This window comes from Loxodonta africana, chromosome 14 (assembly GCF_030014295.1).
Source record: "Loxodonta africana isolate mLoxAfr1 chromosome 14, mLoxAfr1.hap2, whole genome shotgun sequence".
NCBI lineage: Eukaryota > Metazoa > Chordata > Mammalia > Proboscidea > Elephantidae > Loxodonta > Loxodonta africana.
In genome coordinates, this window is record NC_087355.1 from 70,403,074 (window position 1) to 70,429,725 (window position 26,652).

A 26,652-nucleotide genomic window follows, 5' to 3' on the forward strand; every position below is an offset into this window, starting at 1 on the left:
TGAATTGGCAAAGGGCTAAGTTGGTAAATGAATTCAGATCATGCTAACTCTTGTCAAACATTAGTTTCAAATTGTCAAATATGCCTGGTAACAACATGTGTTTTTCCTTTCTAACATTTATATATATTCCTGTATATATATTCCTTTTATAAAACTGATGTTATGAACAGCATTAACACCTCTGTTATAAGCTAATTCCAGATATTGTTTTTTTTTACTACCTAATTTTTTTTTTTTTTAGGATAGGCATTAACCCACAGTATATCCAGAAATAAGCTGTTCATATTGTAATTAAAACACAGAAAAGTATTTTTTTTTTACCTTAGTATTTTGAAATAAATACTTCTATGAAGACCCTTTTATGTGCTTTGTGGTTTATTTACTGTAAAGAGCTTTCTTTTTATGAGTAGAACCATACATTCCCAAGATAAAGATAATTTTTCCTTTTAAAAAAAGGCAGCTTTATTGAGATATACTTCACTTACTATACAATTCACTCATTTAAAGTATACAATCCAGTGGTTTTTAGTACATCCACAGAGCTGTGCATTCGTCGCCACAGCCAATTTTAAGCAAGTTTCATCGTCTTAAAAAGAAATCCCATGCCAATTAACAGTTGGGTTGACTCCGGCTCATGGTGACCTTATGTATAATAAAATGAAATGTTGCCAGTTCCTCCACCATATTCAAAGTGGCTGCACTATTTTATATTCCCACCAAGCAATGTATAAAGGTTCCATGTACTTTTTTTTACATCCTGACTAATACTCGTTATTATCTGCTATTTTGATTGTATCCATCCGAGGCGTGTGATATGGTATCTCATTATGGTTTTGATTTACATAATTCTGTTGGCTAATGATGTTGAGTATCTTTCTATGTACTTATTGGCTATTTGTATATATGTTTGGAAAAATGTTTATTCGGATACTTTTGGCCACCTGCTCACATTTAAGAGAGACTACCAGAAAACTGAAACATCTGAGTGCATGCCTGGAGCTTGTTGACTGTGGTCTTCATTTTAGGGTGATTTTTCTGGGACATTGCATTAAGTGATGCCCAATGTTGGGATTATTTAATCTTTCCTCTTGAATTGTTCACATTTCTAAAAGAAGTCTCAGTTCAGCTATTTGGCTGCCAGAATTCTGTAAGCTAAGTAGTGGAAGGGTGAGGGTACCTCAATATTTAGTATATAAGCTTTGCCTTAATCTACTATAATCAGTTTGAAACCCCACATTTTTTTGTCTGATATCTCCCAGGACAGAGACGCCTTGTTTTACTCTCTCCAGGGAATAAAGCTCTAGTCTCCTTCTAGACTGGGGAGAGGACAATCACTTGCCTGAATAGAATAAGGAGGGCTAACCCCTCCTTCTCAAATAGACTTTTAACCTATCTTCATATTCTCCCTTTGCTTCACTTCCAGCACTATCTGGAGCCACCATTCCAGAACCTTCTGGAGGGGCTTGCAGTATAAATTGTGTTGCCTCTGAGCACCTTTAGCAGTTGATAGATTAGAGTCAATTACCAATTGTTCATCTTCTTTCCTGCTTTCAAAATTTAGTTGCTGTTCTCTCTTCTCCCAGGTACTGGTCCTGTAGATTTATGCAATTTAAAAATCTTTTTAATCTCATCTAGTGGCATTTCAGGAGATAGTGAAAATAAATGCTTATGTCTGATTCAACAAAAAGGACCCTACTTCTATTTTTAATTTCAAAAGACTTCACAGTTTTTTCAACCTTCACTGTAACTCTCACTCGATTTGTTTTTAAAATGTACTAGAACTAGTCGTAACTGACCTTTGCTTACCTGATGTGCCAGATTCATGAAGGCTCTCTACTCCCTCTGTAAAATACATTACTAGATGCCTGTAAGAGAGGCAGAAAGCTACTCTTAGGAATATCTGTGCACTTCTACTCCCACCAGTTGAGTTGTGTGCTTGCCAGGGGTCAGTTTATTCCACTTAAAAGAAATTGAAGCTGGAAATAGTAGTTGATACGTTATGGATGTGGTCATATAATAACTCTGGTGAGCCACATCAAAAGTTAATTAATGAATACATACAATTTTTAATTTAAAATTAAGTATTTATATTTTGTGAGTATCATTTATTATTATTCTGTACCTTAACAGTTTTCTCAACTAACCAAACAACTCCTGCCCCCAAATGTTTTGGGTAACAGGTAAAACTTCATTAAATCCTATGGTTCAAATGGACGATTCTGCCATGTTTTGTGCTGAATTTTCACATAGTTATATAATTAATTGTTTTTGTTTAGTTCCAGATGTTGAAGTGAAAGGAGAGCGTTCTAGCTATTATTTCTTGTTACAAGGTAATGGCAATAAAAGGTGTAAAGCGACATTGATTCACTCAGCCAACCAGATCAATGGCTCATTTGCACTCAGTTTAATTCATGGGAAGATGAAAGCAAAGACAGAAGAAACCAAACTGAGTAAGTGTTAACTTTAGGTAGAAAAATATTTTTATATTTGTATGTGTTATTAATTTATAGGATTTTAAGTTGGAGAAATATTAGACATTTAATGAACTTACTTTCCCCAAATTCCAATTCGTCTCCATAAATTTACCTTTTATTTTAGATGTATTGTAAAATATTTTTACAGTTTAGTGGTTTAGAGGGCAAAAATTTAATTTCTCTTACATTATATAAAAAAAAAAAAAATACCAAGTAAAATTTAATAGGCCAGCCTATAGTTCCAAATATGAAATTTTCGGTGTTTTCTACTATAAACACATATTTTTCTTTATTTCTTATTTTCATTTACTTTATCTCAATTCTCTTGTTCTATTTCATTGCCTTTCTCTTTTCTCCCCAAGCTCTATGTTTTGATTTTCTATTGCTGTGTGACAAACTGCCCCAAAGTTAATGGCTTAAAACAAGAGTATATTATTGTCGCTCATGGTCCTGTGGGTTGACTGAGCTCAGCTGGATGGTTCTATTTTGAGGTCTCTCGATTGATTGCAGTCACGTGGCAACTGGGGCTGGAGTCATTTGAAGAGACTCAACTGGCCTTGGTGTCCAAGATATCTTCTTCGCTCATATGACTGGCTCCTGGGCTAGGATGGCTGAACAGATGAGGGTGGACTTTTTCTGCACTTGCCCATTCCTCATGGCCGACTTTGGCTTCCTCACATCATGGTCTCAAGGTGGTCTGAGACTTCCACATGATGGCTAACTTCTGTTGGAGCACTGTTCTTGGAGACAAGGTGGAAGCTGCAAGGTTTTTTATGAGCTAACCTCAGAAGTCATACATTGTGGCTTTCACTACACCTTGCTGGTTACATCGAAAAGTCCAGATTCATAGTGGGAAGGACTATACCAGAGGTGAACAGAAGATGTAGTTCCCTGGGGGGCCATCTTTAGAGACCAGCTTCTGAATCCCATTTGTGTTTTCTGAAGGAGTTTCGATAGCTAAGCAGGCTGAGGAAGTTGCAGAAAATTCTCTGCTACCTGAATTCCCTCAATTTAAGAAACAGGTCAAAGTCTAAATTGCAAAGTAAGTTAGTATGCTTATTTTCTGCTCCTGAATTGCTATTAATTTACTTTGAAATATGCAGTAACAAGGGAGGTAAGTGATTGCCTTTTTTTCTTAACTGTGTAATAAATTTCCTGGGAACTTAGTATTAATACTTCAATATTGACTTTTTCTACTTCTCAGGTTTTCCTTTTGACTTCTTGTCCCTTCCGCATTTTTCTGGGGAGCAGATAGTACAAAGAGAGAAACGGCTAGCCAGCATTCAAGCTTTGGCTTTGAAAGAATGTCTGAGTAAGTAACAGTTTCTATGTTTGTATGTTTCATCTTCCTGTAAGAATGCTGGCTTGTCCATAAATAATATATCTTCATTTTCACCTAAATCTATTATACTTGTACAGTTTTTGTAGGCACTGTGAGTTGGAATCGACTCGACAGCAATGGGTTTGGGTTTTGTTTTTTAAGCAAGACATTCATTTATTAAACTATTTTTGCATAGAGATGATATGGAGTTGAAGAGAGCTGTACTTTCTTTTTTTTTTTTTTTCCACCAGATTTAGCAATTTTCAAACAGGTGCAATATGAATATAGAAGATTTAAACTGATTCAGTTAACTCGTTTATATGGAAACTAAAGAATGTAATGGGAACAACTCAACATCAATGCAAAGATTATAGTACTTGCAGAAAAACAAAAAGTTGTTCAAAAAGATTTCCTCAAAATTACCAGCAAGACATGGAGTAAGAAAAAAATATTTATAGTAAACTGATGACTGGCGTCTCACTATTTCCCTGGGTAGTACGGAATCAGAAAGTACAGCTAGAGAAGTTTGCACAAAAATGTGCCCACAACTCAACAATGACACTGCACTCAGCCACTTTGTTTTTTAAAATAACACAAATATCAAATAAAATTTCTTTTAAGGTTTAGCTTATTTTCTTAATAATGCTTAATTTTTATTAATTTTATTTTCTTTCTTTTTATCAATCATATCTAATGCCGTTGTATTAAAAGGATGATATTTAAAATTTATTCTTTTATCATTTATATTTTACCTGATTTTTCTTTTCGGTAATTTGTAACTTTTTATATTAAGAAATATTAAACATTTTTTCGTTCCCCTGATTTTTCAAGGCAGAGCTTAAGGATGCTGAATAAATTTTAAAGAAAAGACTATTTATATTTAGTTTGAGAGAAGGTAAATACCTGGCAGCAGTATTGTCATTTTGTTCCAGGAGTGCTGTCACTACTCTGGAGGAGCTCCCCATATCTTTTTTAAATTTCTAGAACTCAGTGCGAGCCTGATGGATGTTTATTCTGCTGGTGCTTCTAGATATTCTACTTGTTTACTTCCCTTTAATAAATCATTAGTTATTACTAGTTTTTTAAGGAATGGTATTATTTCCTGTTTTGTTTTTAGATTTTGGTCCAGTATTTCTCTCCCAATGATTTTTCTTCCACTTGTATGCAAAGTCATTTGCCTGGAGATTATTTTTCTCCCTCGTTAAATTATCCTACTCATAACCCTATCTAACTCCATGTATTTTGTTTCTGTATTTCTCAATTATTAAGGTTAATATGAAGTCTTAGCGTGCTCTCCAAATTGCCCAATGTTGTAATATAATTGACAGTTTTAATAAACATAGGTCAGGTTCATAATTTAAGTATATTTTTAGCATAAATAAAAATGTAAGAGCCAGTTTCTGAAGCACATTACTCATTATCATCTTTCAGAAGAAAACAAACCATTGATAATTTTTCACTTTAGAATGGCTCCCAGCAGCAGATTATGCAGAAAATAAAAATCAGCTTTTCATTTTCTCACTAAGAAGACTTAATAAAAGCAGCATATATTACAATTCGCACATTACCATTACTAATCTTCATGATCACAGAAGCCACGTGTTGCTTATCTTGGGTGAGATCTGGAAGGCCCCTACCAATACCCATGTTGGTGAGGTGGAATTTTAAAGAGGTGTGTGTTCTAAAGTCGATACTCAAGTTGATTTTAAAGTAGATTCTAAAGTAGAACCTTGAGACTGACTGCTTCCTTCTCAGCCTTCTTCCTTGCACTATTTATGTACCAGCCTCACGTGGTGTAATGTAACAGGCTTTAATCCCTTCTCCAAGGGCAGAGCACCATGCTTTGCAGGCGAGGAGTACTCAACAAATATTTGTTAAATTGAATTCTCTGTGAATTTATAGGTTACTACTTTATTATGGAAGAAAATGGTATTAGTCGAGAAGCTCTTTAAAATTAAATATTTTTATCAAAATAATATATAGGTATGGTTTAAAAATTCAATTGGTACTAAAAAGCTTAAACGGAAAACAGCAGTATCCTTCCCACGCCTCCCCATCCTTCATTCTCTCTGTCCACAGCCAGCTACCCTCAGCTCTTCCAGCTCATTCTCCTGGCACTTTCTTCACTTTTCTGCTGCTATTTCTTCATTTACCAGTTTCAGACATTGTCTTAACTTCCCGCTATGGATGATAAAGTATTAGCTTTCCCACATCATCTTTACTTTCCCTTTCTACCCCTTACAGTGAATTCATGAATTTTGGTTAAAATCACTGGTTGGTTTTAACATTCCTATAACCAGGTGGTGATACATTGCACATGAAAGTCTGATTGAAGGGTATGGCTTTTTAGATTTGTGGCCAGGTGAGCTTTCTCATACTTGAATCCAGAATTAAAATTTTCCATGGAGCCTCTGTCAGAGATAGGCAACTGCAGGCCAGCCCTGCAGGGCAGGACATTTAGCACCTTGCAGAGAACTTACATCCTGAATACCGACAAGCTCAGATGAAAGGTTGAGAGGAGGGGGCTGATGAGAGCATGCCTCGTTCCTTCTCCAGTGAGTGATGGGACTGGGCTGAAAGTATTCCTGAAGGCAGTCTTTGCACGTGTCAGAATAAGGCCAGGGTAATGAAGATCCACACACTGTCCAATAGCTTTCTTTATATACCTAGAGATTCTATCTGTCCTATTTTAAATTAGAAGTTTTATATGACCAATTATATTATCTGGCAAGCTTTGTTGTAGGATGGTGGGGTGACAACCCAACATTTTGATCGTGGGCTTCCTAGGGGCAGGCCTGGGCATCTGACCTTTTAGTATGTAGACTTTTATTGAATTCTTTAGTTTTAACCCCAGCTTGATCACCTTCCACTGTACCTGATATTCCAGGGACTGGAACATCTCTTTCAAATTCATCCAAAAAAGACAGCAGAGTTGCCTGACTATGAAGGCTGGAGGGCAGAGTAGGGAGCAGGACTTCTAACTGCTCCTGATACATGCAGGCCTGTTCTTGGCCCAGTACCTGATTGCCACCTTCCTAATGCCTCATAAACAGTATTCCTCAGCAGGCACCCTAGTTGACAGTTCCTCTGCTCTGCTGACTAAGCTACCCTGCCCCATCATCTTTCTATCTTCCAGAAATTTGCTGCAAGCTGTCAGTATTTATCATTTCTCCTTTCCTTGTCCTGTTATTTTCCTTTGCTGTGATTTTAGGTTTGGGAAAGAATAATTGGAAATAGCCAAGCTGCCACATTTAACTGAAAATCTTAACAGGTTTTATTTTTCCCATAAATCACTAATACAAGGCCATTTTAAATGCTCTGCATTATATATTTTAAAACTTTTATACATTTACCATTACTGTTTATCAGCATTTTGGTGTTAACAGATTACTCTGTATCTGTCTATCTCATAACTGGAAATTCTGCCCTTAGCTGCAAATGGAATTAAGATGAAAGCAAGCCTATACAGAAATGGTGATTTACTGGAGAAATCCACTTGTTTCACTTTTGAAAAACATTTCCCATAAAAGAGTAGTAGATGAGCTCTAGAAAAACTTAAAATAACAGTCATATAGTTAATTGTATCAATTTGTTGTCTTATAGAAAGGAGGAAGTTGGCAAAGCAGCCTGAATCCGTTTCTGTTGATGAGCTCAAAACTCTGTTAATGCTCACAAGGGAACAATTTTTAGATCAGTTTAATGCTATTGTTCCTAAAACACCTCTAATGAAGACAGACAAAATAAAAATCTCCAACATGTTAAATGGTGAGTTTTTTATTACTTTAAATTTTGGAGTTTGGTTTTTTTTTTTTTTTTTTTGGTATGTGACATCTATAAAATGTATTGGTCAAATCAAAATGTATTTTATAAACTGAAATAGTGATATATATTTGTATATACAAGTATGTATGTATAATATATATATAATGAGCTGTGTTTCTCATCATTTAAACATTCTGTTGACTTTTTGCTTTAAGCATGTTCTGGGTAATTGTTTTTGAACAGAGAAAAGAGTGTTTTAAAGTGATCCCTCTCTTAACTGCTCTTTCTAAGCTGCTAAAATTAGTGAATTTCTATTAAGCCGTGTTTTCATAAAGTGAGAAAAGAAGAACCTGTACTGTTAATATAATTAAAAAACCACTAGGGTAAGATGCTCTGTATTTGCCATTCGTTATGGGAGGAACTACTTACTCATAAGGTTTTCACTGGCTAATTCTTTTCAGATGTAGGCTGCCAGGGCTTTTTCCTAGCTCTGTAGTACATAGGGTCGCTACGAGTTGGAAACGACTTGACAGCACCTAACAACAAACAATATGGCAGGAACAGTCACCAGACTTCACTGGGGGAGACAGACTCGTTTTTATATTTACTTGCATTTCTTCTGATTTTCATGGTTTCTGTCGTTGCAATGAATTTGAATAGAGTGAAGCTTTTGGAAAGCTTAAGAAAAATTCAAGGATTGCCTGATACATTTTTAAATGTACAGAACAATTTTTTGTTTGTATTCAGTGAGAATCATTTTTATTCCATAGGTAAATGAGAAAATGACCACAGAATAAAGTTAAGGACAGTGTTTGTTGAGTGCCTTTTCTGTGTTTGACACGGTGAAGGAACACAAAGAAGTGAAAATTTTCATGCTTGGCTTTCAAGGGGCCAATGATCTCTTTGGAAAACAAGATGTAAACACAGCACGGAGCGCCACGTTCAAGAGCACAGGCTCTGGAGCCAGACTGCCAGGGTTCAAATCTCATTTCTGCTACTTGTTAGCTAGATGGCTTTGTGCAGGTTATTTAACCTCTCTGTGTCTCCATTTCCCTGTGTTTAAAATGCAGGTAGTAATATTACCTACTTTCTATTACTGTGAGGATTAAATAAGTTGATATTTGAAAGGCACTTAAGAACATAATAAATACCAAAAAGTTTTAACTGCTATTTGTATTATCATCATTGTTAAGTATCAGTACCAAAGTTACAAAGTTAAATGGCAGTATAGAGTTCATATGAAAGATGTTGGAGACAGTATAAGGTTACTTATAAATGGGAGATGAGTTCGGTAAGTGAGAAGCAATGTAGCTTTGTGGTTTCAGCTTGGGCTCTGGAGCAAGACTAAAAGGTTGAATCCCAGCTACGCCGCTTACTTGCTATGTGCCCTTAGGCAAGTGTTCTAATCTCTTTGTACCTCAGGTTCTTTATATTTAAATTAGGGGTGACGTAGGTCGTTTTGAAATGAGTTATTTGTAAATTGCTTAGACTGTTGCCTGGCATGAAGTAGGTGCTATGTATTCCTTGGCTAAATAAATAAATAGGAATTTAAAGGAGAAGAGAATAACTAGGGTAGAATGGTTACAGAAGGCTTTGTCAGGAGCAGAAGGACTTGATGTAGGTTTTGAGTGATGCATAGGATCTGTGTTGAGAGAAGGTAGTGTTTTCTAGGTAGATGAAGCAACATACTCAGAGTTGTTGAGATAAGAATGGGCAAACTTAGATCAAAAGAAAGACTGGCTTAAACAGAGGATTTGTATAGGATGTAGGGTTGAAAATGGAAGGTCCCAAATAATTGCAAAGCCTTTTATATACATTTATAGAACTATATCTTATAGTTACCTGTGTAAAGTCCAGTTCTAGGACACTGTTAACACGTGGAGCTACGCATCTTAAAATACAAATCAGATTGTCATGGTCTTGCTAAAACCTTTTTGGTTGTTTTCCAGGTATCTTTATTTAACATGGCTTTTTTTTTTTTTATAAAAACCCTGACTGATATCTGGCCTAGTGCTTACCATATTTTTATGCAAATAACGTGCTCCTACCTTTGTTTGCCAATTGCACCCTCCCCGCTTCGAGGTATTTTCATAAGTGCTGCTATGCCTGTTTTTGTTATACATGTTGCTGTAAAAAAAAATTAGCATAGCAGGCTTACAAAAATACCTCGAGGGGGGAGGGCACAGTTGGCAAACAAATGTAGAAGGCATGCATTATTGCATAAAGATACAGTGTTTTATCTTTCTCTAGTGGCATATTTCTGTTTTGTTTTTTGAACGTATTACATTCCTTTCCTTTTTAGGACCTTTACCAATGCAATTTGCTTTGTCTCAAATGTTTTAATCCAGTCTTGACGTGATTAACTTCTAATCATTCTTCAGGCCTTAAAAGTCACTTTCTCAAAGAGGCTTTCCTGAGCCATCATAAATTATTTATTTTTTATATTATTTACTTTTGAGAATGGCACAGGAATGGGCAGTGAGTGTTTCAATCTGTTGTACAAAGGGTTGCTATGAGTTGGGACCAACTCAACAACATCTAACAACAACAACTTTTGAGACTGAGGCAATTGATCTTTTTTAAAAGATATGGAATTTTTCTGGACATTTTTGCTGATTCCTATTTCTAGTATCAAAATCACATAATATACCCAATATATTCTCCACAGAGTGGCCTCTTTTTCATTTTGAACTAATTTCACTAAAAAGCAAAATTGTGTTTCTCTTCAATGTAAGTCCTAATAGTGCTTAGTTCAGCTTTCTGATTTCTAGCTCATAAGTTTTATTATGACAACGTAGTAAAATAAATAAAGCTTAACACTGATTTTTTTTGTTTGTTTCCAACATACTTTTCTATGGCATTTTTCATAGTTCAGGTCATCAGAGAGGCCCTAGTAAACACCTAAGGTAAGTGCAGCGCAGCTAGCACAAGAGGCCTTTATGGACGGCGCCTAGGCCCACACGTACAGATTTATGTCTGTATTAGAAAGGAAAATGCAGCATGTTAGTACTTTTCAGTACTTACGTGTGTTTTTTCTCTTTAGATGCCATCCCAGTGAAACCTGATTCTTCAAGTCTAATGGAAACCAACCCTCTGGAATGGCCAGAAAGGCATGTTCTTCAAAATTTGGAAACCTTTGAAAAAGCTAAACAGAAAACGAGGTAATATTTGAATCCACTGTAAAGCATGTTATAGTTCAGTATTTAATGGAGGCTTTCTTAATCCTTAAGTTGTTTTGTGAGATATTAGTTTATAGTCTTAGTATAATTGAAATACATAGATTTTCAACAGAGTAGCATATCAGTTAACAGAGAAATGCTCTTCCCTTCCCCCTGCTCTCTACCCCTCCTCTCCCAGATGTTATCACAGTTAACGTTTTGTCCTATAGCTTCCCAGACCATCTTCCAGAGATATAGACAAGCGTATGAATTTATTTAAAATAATAATAATAATAATAATAATACAGGACCACGTAAAATGAAGCAAAAGTACCCTCGTCTTTTGAGGCAGGACTTTATCATACAGAGTTTGGGTTTTATTTTTATGAATTTTATATCAAAAAGTGATGGGATATTCTGCATAAGTTACTTTTGTTCTTTTGTGGTAAATAGATTACAGGAGGGAGAGATTAGGAGCAGAGAAATGATTTAGGGGCTTTTTTCTGTAGGCGAGGTGAGAGATGACTGTGATCTGAAATTAGAGTAGTAGCAGGGCACAACTTTGTGATGTGTTTCAGCCGTCAGCTTGAGAAAACGTCTTGTGATGGAATGTTGTAGCGGAGAGGAGAAGAGAGCTATCAAAGATAACTTAGGTTTCTGGCCTAAACAGTGGAGTGGATGGTGTTCTCATTTCTAGGACGAGGCAGATAGGTAGGAAGTTGGGGTAAGGACAGTTTTGGGGAGAAAAACCAAGCGCTCTGCTTTGGGCACGTTAAGTTTGATACATGAATTGTCCAGGTGGAGGTACCAAGTGACCTGGAGGGGAGGTCTGGAACTTTTTTGGAGTTATCATTAAATGAGGTTTTTAAATACAAAACAGTGGGTGAGATCACTCGGTGAGACTTTAGAGAGAAGAGGGCTTATGATCATTGCCTGGATATCTCTGAGGTTTACAGAAAGAACAGTGAGAAAAGGACAGGTTACCCACAAAAGAACCTCAACTTCTTGCACATCAGTTTTAGAAGGTATCATTTAACTTCCCACTCTGAAAGATGAGGAAGTTAACACCCCTGTTTCTCTCTACTTTATAGCCTCCCTGTACCTTAGAAGGAAACTCTGGTGGCGTAGTGGTGAAGTGCTACAGCTGCTAACTAAAAGGCCGGCAGTTCGAATCCACCAGGCGCTCCTTGGAAACTCTATGGGGCAGTTCTACTCTGTCCTGTAGGGTCACTATGAGTCGGAATTGACTTGATGGCAACGGGTTTGATTTGGTTTTCTACTTCAGAACCTTATGTTATTTGCAGTAGACAATTCTTTTTTCTTGAAGTCATTTTTCTCTTACCTTTCTGACTTCCTACTTGAATTTGGACGGACCCTTTCTACCCTGTCTGCACAACTGTTATCCTGGAATTTCTTTAAATCACATTCCTAGATTAGGCCTTTATTTTCTTGGATCCCATGTCTTACTAAGAAGTCTGACACCAGATCGATTTTTGTCCCTTGATAGGTAACTTACTCCGTCTCTGAAACCTTCAGTATTTTTTATGTTCTGAAATTATATCTTTTTTTTTTTTTTGGCTCTGGGAAATATTCTTCTATTATTTCTTTGGTAATATTCTTTCCTCCATTTTTCTTCTTTTCTTTTTTTCTTCTCTCTCTGAAATACCTGTTTTAACTAACGTTAAATGTCCGAAACTGATTTTCCATTCAAATTTAATTTTTCTCTCAAGAATCCATCACTTTATGCTCTATGTTCTGAGATATTTTCTTGCCCTTTGCTTTCACCTCTTCTGTTGAATTGGCTGTCATATTTTAAATTGCTAGTAACTCTTTCTTGTCCTCTACATTAAAGTTGTTTTTCTGTTCCTTAAATCATCTCATTTTCCTTTGGATATGTTTTATTTATTTCTCTGTGGTCTTTCTCTCCTTTGTCGATTTTCTCCGGTGTCTGGTGGTCCTTGATTATCTGTTTGTTCATAGCTAGGAATTTAGGACTAGGGGGCTTTGGGTAACTGGCGTGTGTTTTCTCTCTATATCTGTAGTCTTGTTCCCCACTTGCTCTCATCAGAATTAATGTTGATGGAAGGGGGAGAGGTGGAGTAGAGCGTGCCTGGAAATCTTCTCTTGAATACCCCTGAGTTTATCAGCAGCCAAGCAGCCTCAACCCTCCGTTCACCGAACCCCAAAACAGGGAGGGCTTTATTCTGGGCCATCACCGTGGGTGCGACAGGCACATGGTTCTGTATTTTCAAAGAGCAGTTTCTCTGCTTCTTAGTTGGTGGTAAAAGCCCGGGGGTAAAGTGGAGGGGGGTGTAGGAGGATGGTACTTGCACAGTTGTTCTATATACAGGCCTTAAAATGCATCACCTTGATTTCTGCACATTGCCACCCTCGGGCCCCAAGTTTGGAGTCTTGCTGTGGCTTTGTTGGGTGGGAAGAAGAAAACAGATTCTACTTTTTTTTTTGTAGGTTTCTCCTTGGTTCTGGTTGAGGCTTTTGCTCTATTTTATCCTCTTCAGAATTTTTTTGGTGCACCATTTTCCACCTCTTCCTTTTCCAACCCTATTATGAATTTATTCTTTGGTACGTCAACACTGTGAGTACACTTTGTTTGGGTGGAGAGGCTAATGTGTATGTTTAATCCACTACCTTGAACTGGAAGCCTGTTTGCCGTTTAAGGTCCAGGTCAGGTGTAATCTTGCCTCTTAAGCCCTTTTATAAATGCTGCAACTGAATGTATCATCCTTCTTTAAACACTTGAGGACTATGTTATGATATTTTTCACGAAACTTATTTTACCTTTTCTATCTCATTCTACATTGGTATATTTATCGCCTCTCACTCTCCTCACCTCCTTTTTCCCTCTTAATTCATCTTTATACGTTAGTTTATGGACAGGGATTATGGGTCTATAAATTTTCATCTTTTCATAAACTGTCAACTGTTTTTAGTGTAAATATGGTGATCTTTAGAAGGCAAATGCTTAGTAAATACTTGGGGACACTTCAAATCATAGGAGATGCCATTGAATTCATATTTGGGGGCAAAAGATGTTGCACATTTTCAAAACTTTTTTTCAAGCAAGTTTAGCTGGAGAATAAAGAAGTATTATAGAGTGAAATTTAGAAATCATGAGATTTTGGTTTTAGACAAACTCGTCACCTGTTGTGTGACTTTGTTGCCTCATCTTTAAGATCGGGATAACAGTCCCAATGACTGTATTCAGAGTATTGAAAATTTAATGAGATAAAGGATGAAAAGTACTTTGTAAGCTTGCAAACACTGAACAAAATAAGATGTTGTCAGTGCTGGTTTTTTTTTTTTTTTAACCTGAGACATATCTTTGTCATGTGATTTAAATTTGTAAGGGTTTTAAATTGCTTTGCTATCCTTGTGTCCAAGGTTCTATATAAATGCAAATTATACATTTCCCCATTGCATCTAGCATGTAAAATGATTGAGAGTAATATTCATTAAGAAATCTTTATGAGTCACTATTAGAGAGTAGCTATACAGAAATTAAATTAAACTCAATACAGTTCCTGCTCTCCTAGTGTATAAAGTTCAGAGAAAGCATTTGAGTGTTTTCTTGTTTGGCTATTTTTATTAGGTTTATGTTTTCAATTAAAAAAGAAAAATAGGAAGGAGAAGAGGTACTGTTCTTACGTTAATGTATAGAAATATCAGTCTAAAACCATAATGGCAATATGTTAATCATGTAATTATATGTTTAATTTGAATAATAAAAAATCGGGAAATAGCCTACTTAGTATCAAGTCAGGAAATTAATTTTCTGTACAGTAGAGAAAGGTTTTATATTATGCCATGCTGACTGGACAGTATGGTGATCTGTGACTCAATGCGTGATAAAACCTTTAAACTTCTTGAAACAAAAAGATTTTCTCCTTTCCAGTTTTTGAAACTTTCTATGAACTTTTTGGTTTGTAGAATGGTAGAGTGGAAATGATGCGTAATTTGGAGTCAGGAAATCTGGATTCTAGTTCTGACTGTCATTTTAAATAGCTGTGTCACTCTGGGTTTGTAATGTAACCTATTGTACATTATTATCCTTATCTGAAAAATAGGAAAAGTATTTGTTTTTGGCGGGTTGGTATACTGATTTTCACTTTACAAAGTACTTTTCTTTGGATGTTACTTCATTTTGAGATGAGACCTATTCTGTCTTTTTTAGGATGTTTGGAAACCCTGGTGGCATAGTGGTTAAGTGCTACGGCTGCTAATCAAAGGGTCGGCAGTTTGAATCCACCAGGCGCTCCTTGGGAACTCTATGAGGCATTTCTACTCTGTCATATAGGGCTGCTATGAGTCGGAATTGACTCGATGGCATTGGGTTTGATTTTTTGGTTTTTGCGAAGATCAAGCAATATATTGTATATATAAGTAGTTTGAAAAGTACTGCTTATATTTCAAGTATTACAATGATGATTCAGTGCTTATTCATAATGTCATGGCTAGAAGATACCTTGGAGATATTTCTGATTATTGTCACATTTCATTGTTGGGCTTCAAGTAATCTTACAAGTTCATAAGAAACTGGAACATTCAGTACCTGTCCTGATAATTTACAATATTGGGGGGTTTCAGAACTTATAAGAGTGTTCAGATTAAATTTTCCAGAATTGATAACTTTAGACTACTGACAAATTCATCATCCTATCATTTACAAAGAATATCAGTACATTTATGTTATTTAAGTGATAATATTGTTGACTTGTTAACTGCAGATTTTACTGTGACTTACAGATTTTTTTAGTACTTTGACACTAAATAATTTGTAAAGATTTTACTTTGTTTTCTTCCCTAAATGTGTAATTTCAGTTTTCTTGGTGCATTTTTCTAGTTTCTGCTGCCATCATCTTTTCCTGACTATGGTGAATTCTAATTCTCCTTTAATAAATCTATTAACATTATTTTTACAGAACTGGTTCATTACCTCGTTCAACTGAACAGTTGCTGGGCCACAAAGAGGGCCCACGGGACTCGATAACATTATTGGATGCTAAAGAATTGCTTAAACACTTTACCTCAGATGGATTACCTATTGGAGATCTTCAGCCTTTACAAATTCAAAAGGGGTAAGTTATAAACTTCTTTTTGCAATTAGTTTTTTTAGTAATTATTTTTAGATAACATTGTATCTCATTTTCTCTGTTAAAAATGCCCAGCGCTAGTTGGGCAAAATCCGTTAAGTTCGATCCTGATGTTTATCAGTTGACTTCACAATTCACATTTAACCTTCCACAAATGTTCTACTGTTTTTTGGTATTTTGTGTGAAACGGGAATAATAAAAGCAGCCTCAGCCTATTCCCTACTGAAGCCAATAACTTCATTCTTTTGTATACAAAGGACAGTACTTTTAAAGAAAAATTTAGAATTTGACTTTGTGAGAATTTTTTTTTTTTTAATTCTCTTCACTGTATTAATTACTCTCTAGTTTCTGATTTTACCACTAGTTGGCATGAACATTCCTAGTCGTGCCCAATAGTAAAGAAAAGCACAGCATTTTAACTGAAGGAAATGGGAAAGTATAAGAAAAAATGCTTTTGAATCTGCAACAGTACCAGTAACAATTCACTGTCTCCATGAATCATTTACATTTAATTTGACTTCCGAGGTAACTTCCACTACGTTACAAGATAATCAGTGCTGGATGTTGCTGATATTGACTAAATTATAGTTAAAACTGTTTCATTCTAAGTACTTGTAAGAGAGAATTGAGAATTTTCTCATTACCCTCAATTTCTCTATAATTGTTTAATCCTTAATTTAGAAAACTTTCTAAAGGATCTTAAAAATTATAATGCACCTTGATTGCTTTTACAAAACTTGTTTTGAATTAGATGGTGATAAATCTTGATTTTGAATGGAAATTTTGGGAAAGATTTATTTGATGGTAGCCCTGGTGATACACGGGTTAAGATCTTGGCTGCTCACCAAAAGGTTGGCAGGGAATCCACCAGCTGCTCCCTGGAAACCCTATGGGGCAGTTCTACTCTGTTCTGTAGGGTCACTATGAGTCGGAATTGACTCTAAGGCAATGAGTTTTTTTTGGTTTATATAGGACAGAATAGAACTGCCCCATAGGATTTCCAGGGAGCAGCTGGTGGATTTGAACTGCTGACCTTTTGGTTAGCAGCTGATCTCTTTAACCACCATGCCACCAGGACTCCAAAATAATGTTAGAGTGGGAAACTGCAGAACGAAATTTCCAACTCTCATGGACCCTAGGCTTTCTGGAGCCACAGAGGCTGGACGAACCCCTGAAAGTATTGACCTGAGATAATCTTTAAACCTTAAACCAAAAATACCCCCGAAGTCTTCTTAAAACCAAACAGTAGGTTAGCTTAACTAGCAAAGAATGTCTGCCTTGGGCATCATGTTCTTTTATTTTTATTTTTAAAATACTTATGATTTTGGAGAGAATTTGCAGAGTAAACTGGGGTCTCATTTAACAATGTTTGCACATATTATTCAGAGCCCTGGTGTAGTGGTTAAGAGTTCAGATGCTAACAAAAAGGTCAGCAGTTCGAATCCACCAGCCACCCCTTGGAAACCCTATGGGGCAGTTCTACCTTGTCCTGCACGGTTGCTATGAGTCAGAATGAACTCGACGTCAACAGGTTTGGTTTGGTTTTGGTGTACATGTTATTAAGTGACATTGGTTACACTTTTCATAACGTGTCAGCATTCTCATTGTTTCCATTCTCGCCGTTCTGTTTCCATTAATCTAGCTTCCTTATGCCCACTTACCTTCTCATCTTTGGTCTAGGGTAAATGTTGACCATTAGGTCTCATTTAGATGATTGTTTAGAAAAGCACAGTACTCACGAGTGATAGTATTAATTTTATGAGCCACTGTGTCTTTTGGCTAATAAGTAACTTCTGGGAGTGGTTTGGGTTCCAAGTTTAAACAGTATCCCGGGGCGATAGTCTTAGGCACTTCTTTAGTCTCTCACAGTCCAGTAAGTCTGGCCTTCTTTAGGAATTTGAATTTCGTTCTACATTTTTCACCCATTCTGTCCAGGAGCATCTATTGTATCCCTGGCCAGATGGGTCAGTAGTGGTAGCCAGGCCCCATTTTGTTCTTTGATCTCATGGTAGTTGAAGCTGGTCTTCGTGTAGACTTTGAATCCTGTAGACTAATTTCTTCTCTGAGTCTTTGGTTTCCTTCTTTCTCTTTTGCTCCATACTAGTATTGTTTTTTTTTTAAGTAGAGACCAATAATTGTATCTTAGGTGGCAGCTCGCGAGCTTTGAAGACCCTAGACGCTACTCAGCAAACTAGGATGTAGAACATTATGAGCTATGTTATACCAATTAACCAAGTTGCTCCCCGAGACTATGGTTCTAAGCCCTGAAACCCAATAACCAAATCCTAGGAGGCATCTATAAGCCTATGTGCTTTATATTGTACATGAATATGTTTACAGCACACACAAACATGTATATATACATTTGCCGACAGAAACAACTATACATGCGCACCTCTATCTTATCTATACGTATGTAAGCATACATATCTACCTGTGTAACCACACTCGTATTTTTTGGTTGTTATTACTGTTGTTGCAAAATTGTATATGTTGTAGCTTTTATCAGAATTGTCCCTTATTCTTAGTGTCATCTTTTACCTTGGTCAAGTTGTACTGAATTCACTCTTATTTGGTATTGCTTTACCCATCACCAGAAACCCTGGTGGTGTAGTGGTTAAAAGCTATGGCTGCTGACCAAAAGGCTGGCAGTTCAAATCCACCAGGCCCTTCTTGGAAATTCTATGGGGCAGTGCTACTCTGTCCTGTAGGGTCGCAATGATTCGGAATTGAATTGATGGCAATGGGTTTTTACCCATCACCAAAACAAGTGTCTACTATCTAGAAAGTGATCCCTCCTCTCTTCCCTCCCATCCTTGGTAACCACCAAAGAATGTTGCTTTCTGTATGTATACCAATTCTTGTCTTTTTATAATAGTGAGATCCTATAGTATCTGTCCTTTTGTCCCTTGACTTATTTCACTTAGCATAATGTCCTCCAGATTCATCCATGTTATAGTATATTTTGAGAACTCATTATTATTTTTTATGGCTGCATATTATTCCATTGTGTCTATGTACCAAAGTTTGTTTATCCATTCATCTGTTGATGGTCAGTTAGGTTGTTACCATCTTTTTGCAATTGTGAATAATCCTGCAGTGAACATAGCAAAACCAAAAAAAACAAACATGTTGTCGTCAAGCCAATTCCAACTCATAGCAGCCCTAAGGATGGAGTACAACTGCCCCATAGAGTGGCTGGTGGATTCAAACTGCTAACCTTTTGGTCAGCAACCGAGCTCTTAGCCACTGCACCACCAGGACTCCATAGTTTTGTCCCTATATATCTTCCAGGAACTTTATAGTTTTGGCTTTAACATTAAGGTCTTTGGTCCATTTTGAGTTAGTTTTTATGTATAGTGTAAGGTATGGATCTCATTTCATTTTTCTGCAAATAAATATCCAATTTTTTCAGCACTTTTTTAATTTGTTAAAGGCACTGTTTCTTCCCCGTTGAATGGGCTTTGACCCCTTGTCAAAAACCAGCTGTCAAAAGATGGATGAATTTATTTCTGGTTCTTAGTTCTATTCCATTGGCCTGTGTTTCTGTTATTGATTCAGGCTGTTTTGATTACTATGACTGTATGGTGTGGTTTGAGATCGGGGAGTGTGAGGCCTCCTACTTTGTTCTTCTTCAGTAGTGCTTTGGCTATTTGGGATCTCTTATATTTTTTTATATATATAAAGTTGGTGATATGCTTTTCCATATCATTAAAGAATATTGTTGGAATTTGGATTGGGATTGCGTTATATCTATAGATGGCTTTGAGTAGAGTGACATTTTCACAATGTTAATTCTTTCAATCCTTGAGCATGGAATGCTTTTCCATTTTTGAAGGTCACTTTTAGTTTCTTGCAGTAGTATTTTACAGTTTTCATTGTATTGGTCTTTTACATCTCTAGTTAGGTTTTTTCCCAGGTATTGTAAATGGTATTGTTGTCTTGATTTCCTTTTTGATTTTTCGTTGATAGTGGAAAGGAGCCCAGCTGATTTTTGTGTGCTGATCTTATACCCTGCCACTTTGCTGAATCTTTCTGTTAGATCCAGTAGCTTTCCTACGAAATCTCCGGGATTTTCTATGTAAAGAATCATGTCATCTGCAAACAGAAATAGTTTTATTTCTTCCTTTCCAGCTTGGTTACCTTTTATTTCTCTTTCTTATCTTACTGCTCTGGCAGTACAATGTTGAATAAAAGTGGTGATAGTGGGCATCCTTGTCTCATACCCATTCTGAAGGGGAAGGCTCTCAGTCTTTCTCCACTGAGAATAATGTTGGCTGTTGGTTTTGCATACATGCCCTTAATTTTGTTGAGAAATTTCCCTTTTATTCCCATTTTGCTGAGAGTTTTTATGAGGAAAGAGTGTTGGATTTTATCAAATGTGTTTCTGCATCAACTGAGGTGATCATGTAATTCGTTTCCTTTGTTTTAGTTATGTGACAAATTACATTGATTTTCTAATGTTGAACCATTCTTGCATTCTTGACATGAATCCTACCTGATCATGATATATGATTTTTTTTTTCTTTTTTTGATATGCTGTTGAATCTGTTGGCTAGAATTTTGTTGAGAATTTTTGTGTCTATATTCATGAGGGATATTGATCTGTAATTTTCTTTTTTTGTGGTATCTTTATCTGGTTTTGGTATCAGGTGGTACTGACTTCATCGAATGAGCTGGGGAGTATTCCTTCCTTTTCTATGTTTTAGAAGAGCTTGAGTACAATTGGTGTCAGCTCTTCTCTGGATATCTGGTAAAATTCCCCAGTGAAGCCATCTGGGCTAAGACTTTGGCGCACGGGGTTGCGGGGGAGGGGAGGCAGGTAGTTTTTGATGGAATCTTCAGTCACTTCTTTTGTTATGCACTTGTTTAGATTTTCTACCTCTATTTGTGTTAGTTTAGGTAGGTAATGTGTTTCTAGAGATTCGTCCCTTTTGTCTACGTTTTCGAATTTGTTGGAATACAGTTTTTCATTGCATTCTGTTATGATCCTCTTTATCTTAGTTGGATTTGTTGTAATGCCTCCAACTTCATTTATTTTTTTGATTATTTGTGTCCTATCATTTTTTTCCTTTGTCAATTTGGCCAGTGGTTTTTCTATTTTTATTGACCTTTTCAAAGAGATAACTTCTAGTCTTGTTGATCCTTTCTATTGTTTTCTGATCCTATTTTATTTATTTCTGCTCTCATCTGTATTATTTTCTTCTAGCAACTTCAGTCTTCCTTTGGTATTCCTTTTCCATTTGTTCTAGTTGTCGGGTTAAGTTGTTTATTTTGGACCTTCTTTTTTAATGTATGCATTTATTGCTATACATTTCCATCTGAACAATGCTTTTACTGTGTCCCAAAGGTTTTGGTATGTTCTGTTTTCATTCTCATTTTAATTCTAAGTATTTTTTTAATTTCACTTTTGATTTCTTCTGTTACCTAATAGTTTTTTAGTTATGTGTTATTTTTTAGTTCTGTATTTATTTTCCTTGTTTTTCGTGTTATTGGTTTCTAGTTTCATACCGTGATGGTCGGAGAAGATGCTTTGTATAATTTCAATATTTTTCAATTTATCGAGGCGTGCTTTATGGCCTAAAATATGCTCTGTTTTGGAGAACGTTCCGTGTATGTTGGAGAAGAATGTGTATTTTTCTGCTGCCAGGTGATGTGTTCTATATATGTCTATGAGGTCCAGCTGGTTGATAGTGTTGTTTAGGCCTTCTGTATCTTTGTTGATTTTCTTTCTAGCTCTATCCATCATGAAGAATGATGTGCTAAAATCCACTGTTATTGTAGATCTATTTCTTAATTTCTTTTAGAGTTTGTTTATGAATTTTGGAGCACTTGCATCATTGCATAAATATTTATAATTGTTATGTCTTCTTGGTGATTTGACCCTTTAATCGTTACATAGTGTCCTTCTTTGTCTCTTATAATGGAATTTGAGTTAAAGTCTATTTTGTCAGATACTAATATTGTCACTCTTGTTGTCTTTTGGTTACTGTTTGTTTGATACATTTTTTCCATCCTTTGATTTTTAACTTGTTTATGTCTTTGTGTCTAAAGTGTGTCTCTTGTAGACAACGTATTGATGGATCATGTCTGTTTATCCATTCTGCCACTCTCTTCCTCTTGACTGGTTCATTTAATCCATTTACATTCAGTGTGATTATTCATAGGTATGGATTTACTGCTGCCATTTTCCACTTTTTTATGGCGTGCATGGTTATTTGTTCATATTTACTTTCTGTGTTGAGTTCTTTTTGTGTATCGATTTTCTTTTCCTTTCATTTGCTTTTGTTTCTGTGTTTGCTGAGTCTTCTTAGCATTATGCTCTTTTCAGAACTATCTGTATGGAATCAAATTGACAATAGCAACTCAAAAGATTACATAGGAACCTTAGGGGGCAGTGAGTTAATGGGGGAGAAACAACTCAGAAAAGCCGTGAGAATGGCTGCATAACTCCAAGAATGTAATCAGCGTCACTGAATTGTACATGTAGAAACTGTTTAAATGCTGTATGTTTTGCGGTTTATATTCTCAACATCAACAGCAAAATAAATAAATAATGCTAGAGCATGTTGCCTTTATTTGTATATGTTCACTAGAGAGACATATAGGGAGTAACTCTGACAACTTAATGACTCTAAGGATCTAAAGATACCATCATTAAGATAAAAAAAAATTTGGACATTTCTATTTTTAACATGTAGAACTAGTGCTTGTTCTTAAGCTTGAAAAATTCTATAATTTGGGGGTAATTTTTCTTCTCTCATTGCTTTAAGAAATTTCATTGCTTTAAGACAATGCCTTTCTAGGTGCAGTATAGGGGAGATGTATTCTTTGTGTAGCTCACAAGTCATTTTATTTAGAAAAGTTTGGTATGATTCTTTGATGTTAGTAAAGAAGTGCCTCATTATCAAATGTATCTTCTAAGTAAGATGAGCTTTCACGGCAATGAATCAAGAACCTAAGGACTGGTATTACATGTCTCCCTGTGCAAGGAACCATCAAGAATGGTATACGTTAAATTACAGTGCAGGCATGACTCCTGTGTATATACCAAGGAAATGCTGAGCCTTGACAAAACACAGATTTACTAAATGCTTCTTCTAGAAAGGACAAGGTGTGAATGAAATTAAAGAAAACTAAGTAAAGTTGCTGAGAGAGACTGAAGATCCCTGAAGAGTTCTATATTATAGAATTATTTATTTTAACAGTCAGTCATCAAAATACCCAGATCATTGCAATTTATCAACGTTACTTATGCTGGAACACCTATGTGGATACATTAGAATATAAATTCTGTTTTCCAGGATTCATTAACTAGCATATCTTTTACATTTTAATGTAATAATTTCAAATGCTTATCATAGCATGCTAGATAATTTTCAGCAGCAAGTGGACAGTTTTCATTACTAAGGCTGTAGGGGAAAAAATGTGATAGCAAATTTATCCTTGGTATTCTACTGTCTGCTTACCTTTCTCCATACCATTTCTAAGTCTTCTGAATCCAAACTCTTGATATTTCATTCTGCTTGTTATATAAAGAATACTCATGTTATAATTCTTCCATTGCCTCCTAACCTGTTCTGAGCGATGCAGCATACTCCATTATGTTGGAACAGTGATTCCCAACTGAGGCAGAGAAGGAAGGCACCTATCAGGATAATCCAGAGGGCTTTATCTAAATGCACTGACCTCCTTCTGTTCAAGATTTTGATATACCCCTGCAGTCTGGGGGTGGGAGGGGTGAGCGTAAATATTTTTATAAGCTTCCATCTGATTATTCTGATGTATCTGCTAGTTGAAAACCTACTACAAAAGACCTGAAATTAGCAGTTACTCTGTATAAAACAAAACCCAGTGCCGTCGAGTCGATTCCGGAAACCCTGGTGGCGTAGTGGTTAAGTGCTACAGCTGCTAACCCAAGGATTGGCAGTTCAAATCCGCCAGGTGCTTCTTGGAAACTCTAGAGGACAGTTCTACTCTGTCCTATAGGGTCTCTATGAGTTACTCTGTATACCACTGATATTTATACGGTTGCCGACTCTTAAAGAAAACTACATTCCAGGCTAAGAAAGGTCTGGGACTTACATGTTATACCAAAAACCAAACCAAACCCATTACCTGTCAAGTTGATTGTGACTCATAGCTACTCTATAGGACAGAGCAGAACTGCCTCATATGGTTTCCAAGGAGCGCCTGGTGGATTGAAACTCCTGACCTTTTGGTTAGCAGCTGTAGCCCTTAACCAGTATACCACCAGGGTTTCCTCACATATTATTAAAAAACCCAGTGCCTTCGAGTCAATTCTGACTCATAGCGACCCTATAGTTATAGTATATATATATATATAGTATAGTTATAAAAAAAGGATGTAAATACTTCTTTTGTTACCAAAGATTCAAGTTCACTTTAATTATTCCCCTGCAAAAAAAGATTTAACTAAATGCATAAACATTGGCTAACTCCACCAAGGGGGGGAAAACCCTTCAGGAAAAATGCTGCTTCTGGAATTTCCATTACAAATAATTTTCCATTGTTGATTTATCCATTTCTTAAAATAGTTTTCTGAAATAATTAACATCATAACTTCAGAAACGTGAAGCACAGGAATAAGTAACAAAACCCCCAGCCTTAACTTTGCTTCGTTTCTTAGGTTTTCTGATGAAACTTAACTTTTATCCCATGTAAGATTCAGTTATAGAAGAGGAAGTCAGATTTGTTTCCTTTGACACTTTCTTGAAATTTCTCTTTGGCACTAAAGAAAACTTGAATACAAACGGTTCCTTTTTGTTTCAGGGAAAAGACTTTTGTTCTGACACCAGAACTTACTCCTAGGAAACTTCGGGTCTTACCTTTTGAAAAAGCCTCAGTATGCCATTATCATGGAATTGAGTAAGTTCTTCTTTTTACTCTTAACTCTTCAGTGTGTTTTTCAGGTAGCTTCTCTCATATGAGTGTGAAGAGTGATTGTAATAAAATAGTATAAATTGAGACACAGAACCAAAGAGAAAGTATGTCAGAAATCTCAAAAAACAGCAATGCATGCACAAATAATTTTTCTTCTATGAAAAAAAGTCATTTGAAGATTAATCAGTTTTTTTAACATTCAAATATCTCATTATTGTTTACTAGATATTTTAATCAAAATTACTTTAAGCCTTATGTTATAAATGGGTATTTACACTATGGGTTCCCTTAGTGTTCTCTGGTCACTAAAATTACCTTGTAATTGCTCAGTAACTAAATTAGATAAAATTTGTTCCTGTTTGTAACATGTTAATTATATGTGCATTTTTATAGAATTTTAGTTGATCAGTTAGAAAAAAATTTCAAAGAATTCTCTTTTGCTTAAAGGTATTAGCAGTTTCCGAGGCCATGTGTACACCTACCATTTTTATAAAGACAAGAAATTGAATGAAATTGATACATTTTATGAAAAATGTTTAAGACCTTAGTGACCATTTTGCAAGATGTTTAGCATCATAGGAAACCCTGGTGGCATAGTGGTTAAGTGCTATGGCTGCTAACCAAAGGGTCGGCAGTTCGAATCCTCCAGGTGCTCCTTGGAAACTCTGTGGGGTAGTTCTACTCTGTCCTATAGGGTCACTATGAGTTGGAATGGATTCGACAGCACTGGATTTGGTTTAGCATCGTAAAACATTTTTTTTTTTAATTAACTTTGCATAAATAAAAACAGGAGGGGATTGATTTTACCTTAATCTTCAAGAAGCAAATTTATCAGTGAAGAACTGAAAAATTCTATTTTGACTGGCTTGCAAACTTAATCTTTAATTTATACAGACTTTAAAAATACTCATTCAGGAGCTAAAGATACAAAGGATTATGAGGCAACTGCTTCTGTCCTTAGGAAGCATGTGCTGTACTAGGGGAGACAGAAAAACATGATTTTAGTACAGTATAAACAGTGTTATAATGCAGATGTATAACTGTGCTGAGGAAACCCAGTGGATGAAGCAAATAAATGCCAGGGATTATTTGACAGAATTTCAGAGCAAACATATAAACCGAGTTTGAAGGAATGAGTAGGCGTTTACCTGGCAGAAAAGGAAGTAATCTGGAGGAGGAAGGGGACTCAGAGGTACAGATTCTAGGCAGAGGAAATAATATTGTTGGTTTTGAATAAGAGTAAGAAGTATATCGCACCACCGTCTTGCCATCAAGTCGATTCCGACTCATAGCAACCCCGTAGGACAGAGTAGAACCACCCCAAAGTGTTTCCAAGGCTGTCATTTTTATGGAAGCAGACTGCCACGTCTTTCTCCCACAGAGTGGCTGGTGTTCGAACCACCAACCTTTCAGTTAGCCAGGCCTCCAGCATATTGGACGGTAATGAGACCAAATCATGAAGTCATGAAGATCATTCCTGGCATGGCAGTGAAATTGCTCTTTATTTTTGAGGTGTTAAAAACCTTTTTTTTTTTAATGCTTGCACTTGTGTCATTGAAAGAAATCTCATTTGTGGCTGGAAAAATTAAATTGAAGTATTTCAAGGAAGAGATATTGAGGGGCTAAAATACTATCAGTACAGTGAAAATAGGAAGGAGAGGACACAGAACTATCTAGAGGCAAATGCAAACTTGAAACCCATTAGATGTTGGGGATGAGCAAGAAGGAGACGTTAAGAATTACTCTGGGGTTTCTAGCTTAGTCGCGTTGGGTGGATGGTGATGCAATTGAGACTATACAGAAGGACACAGAAGTCGTTCTAGCAGTGTTTAGGTTTCTTGCCATGTTTAAATAGTATTTGGCTCATTTAAAGAATATTTTCTGGACAATTTGACACTAGAGTCGGCATATGCAGTTACTTT

The 26,652-nt window shown here is 36.1% G+C and overlaps 1 protein-coding gene across 5 annotated transcripts in view; it reads left to right on the top strand.

Moving 5' to 3' along the window:
* MTBP (MDM2 binding protein) overlaps positions 1-26,652 on the top strand; it is a 67,362-nt gene that overhangs the window by 28,094 nt on the left and 12,616 nt on the right. For 4 of the 5 annotated variants that reach the window (XR_010317824.1, XM_064268017.1, XM_003408168.4 and 1 more), the window contains 6 exons: positions 2,277-2,450; positions 3,679-3,786; positions 7,399-7,560; positions 10,601-10,718; positions 15,656-15,811; positions 24,620-24,715. Coding sequence is in view for 4 of the 5 variants with exons in the window: in XM_064268017.1 (XP_064124087.1) it covers positions 2,277-2,450; positions 3,679-3,786; positions 7,399-7,560; positions 10,601-10,718; positions 15,656-15,811; positions 24,620-24,715 (814 nt within the window). In the remaining variant the exon portion in view is untranslated. The remainder of the gene's footprint in view (positions 1-2,276; positions 2,451-3,678; positions 3,787-7,398; positions 7,561-10,600; positions 10,719-15,655; positions 15,812-24,619; positions 24,716-26,652) is intronic. The other variant, XM_064268018.1, reaches the window with a different exon arrangement.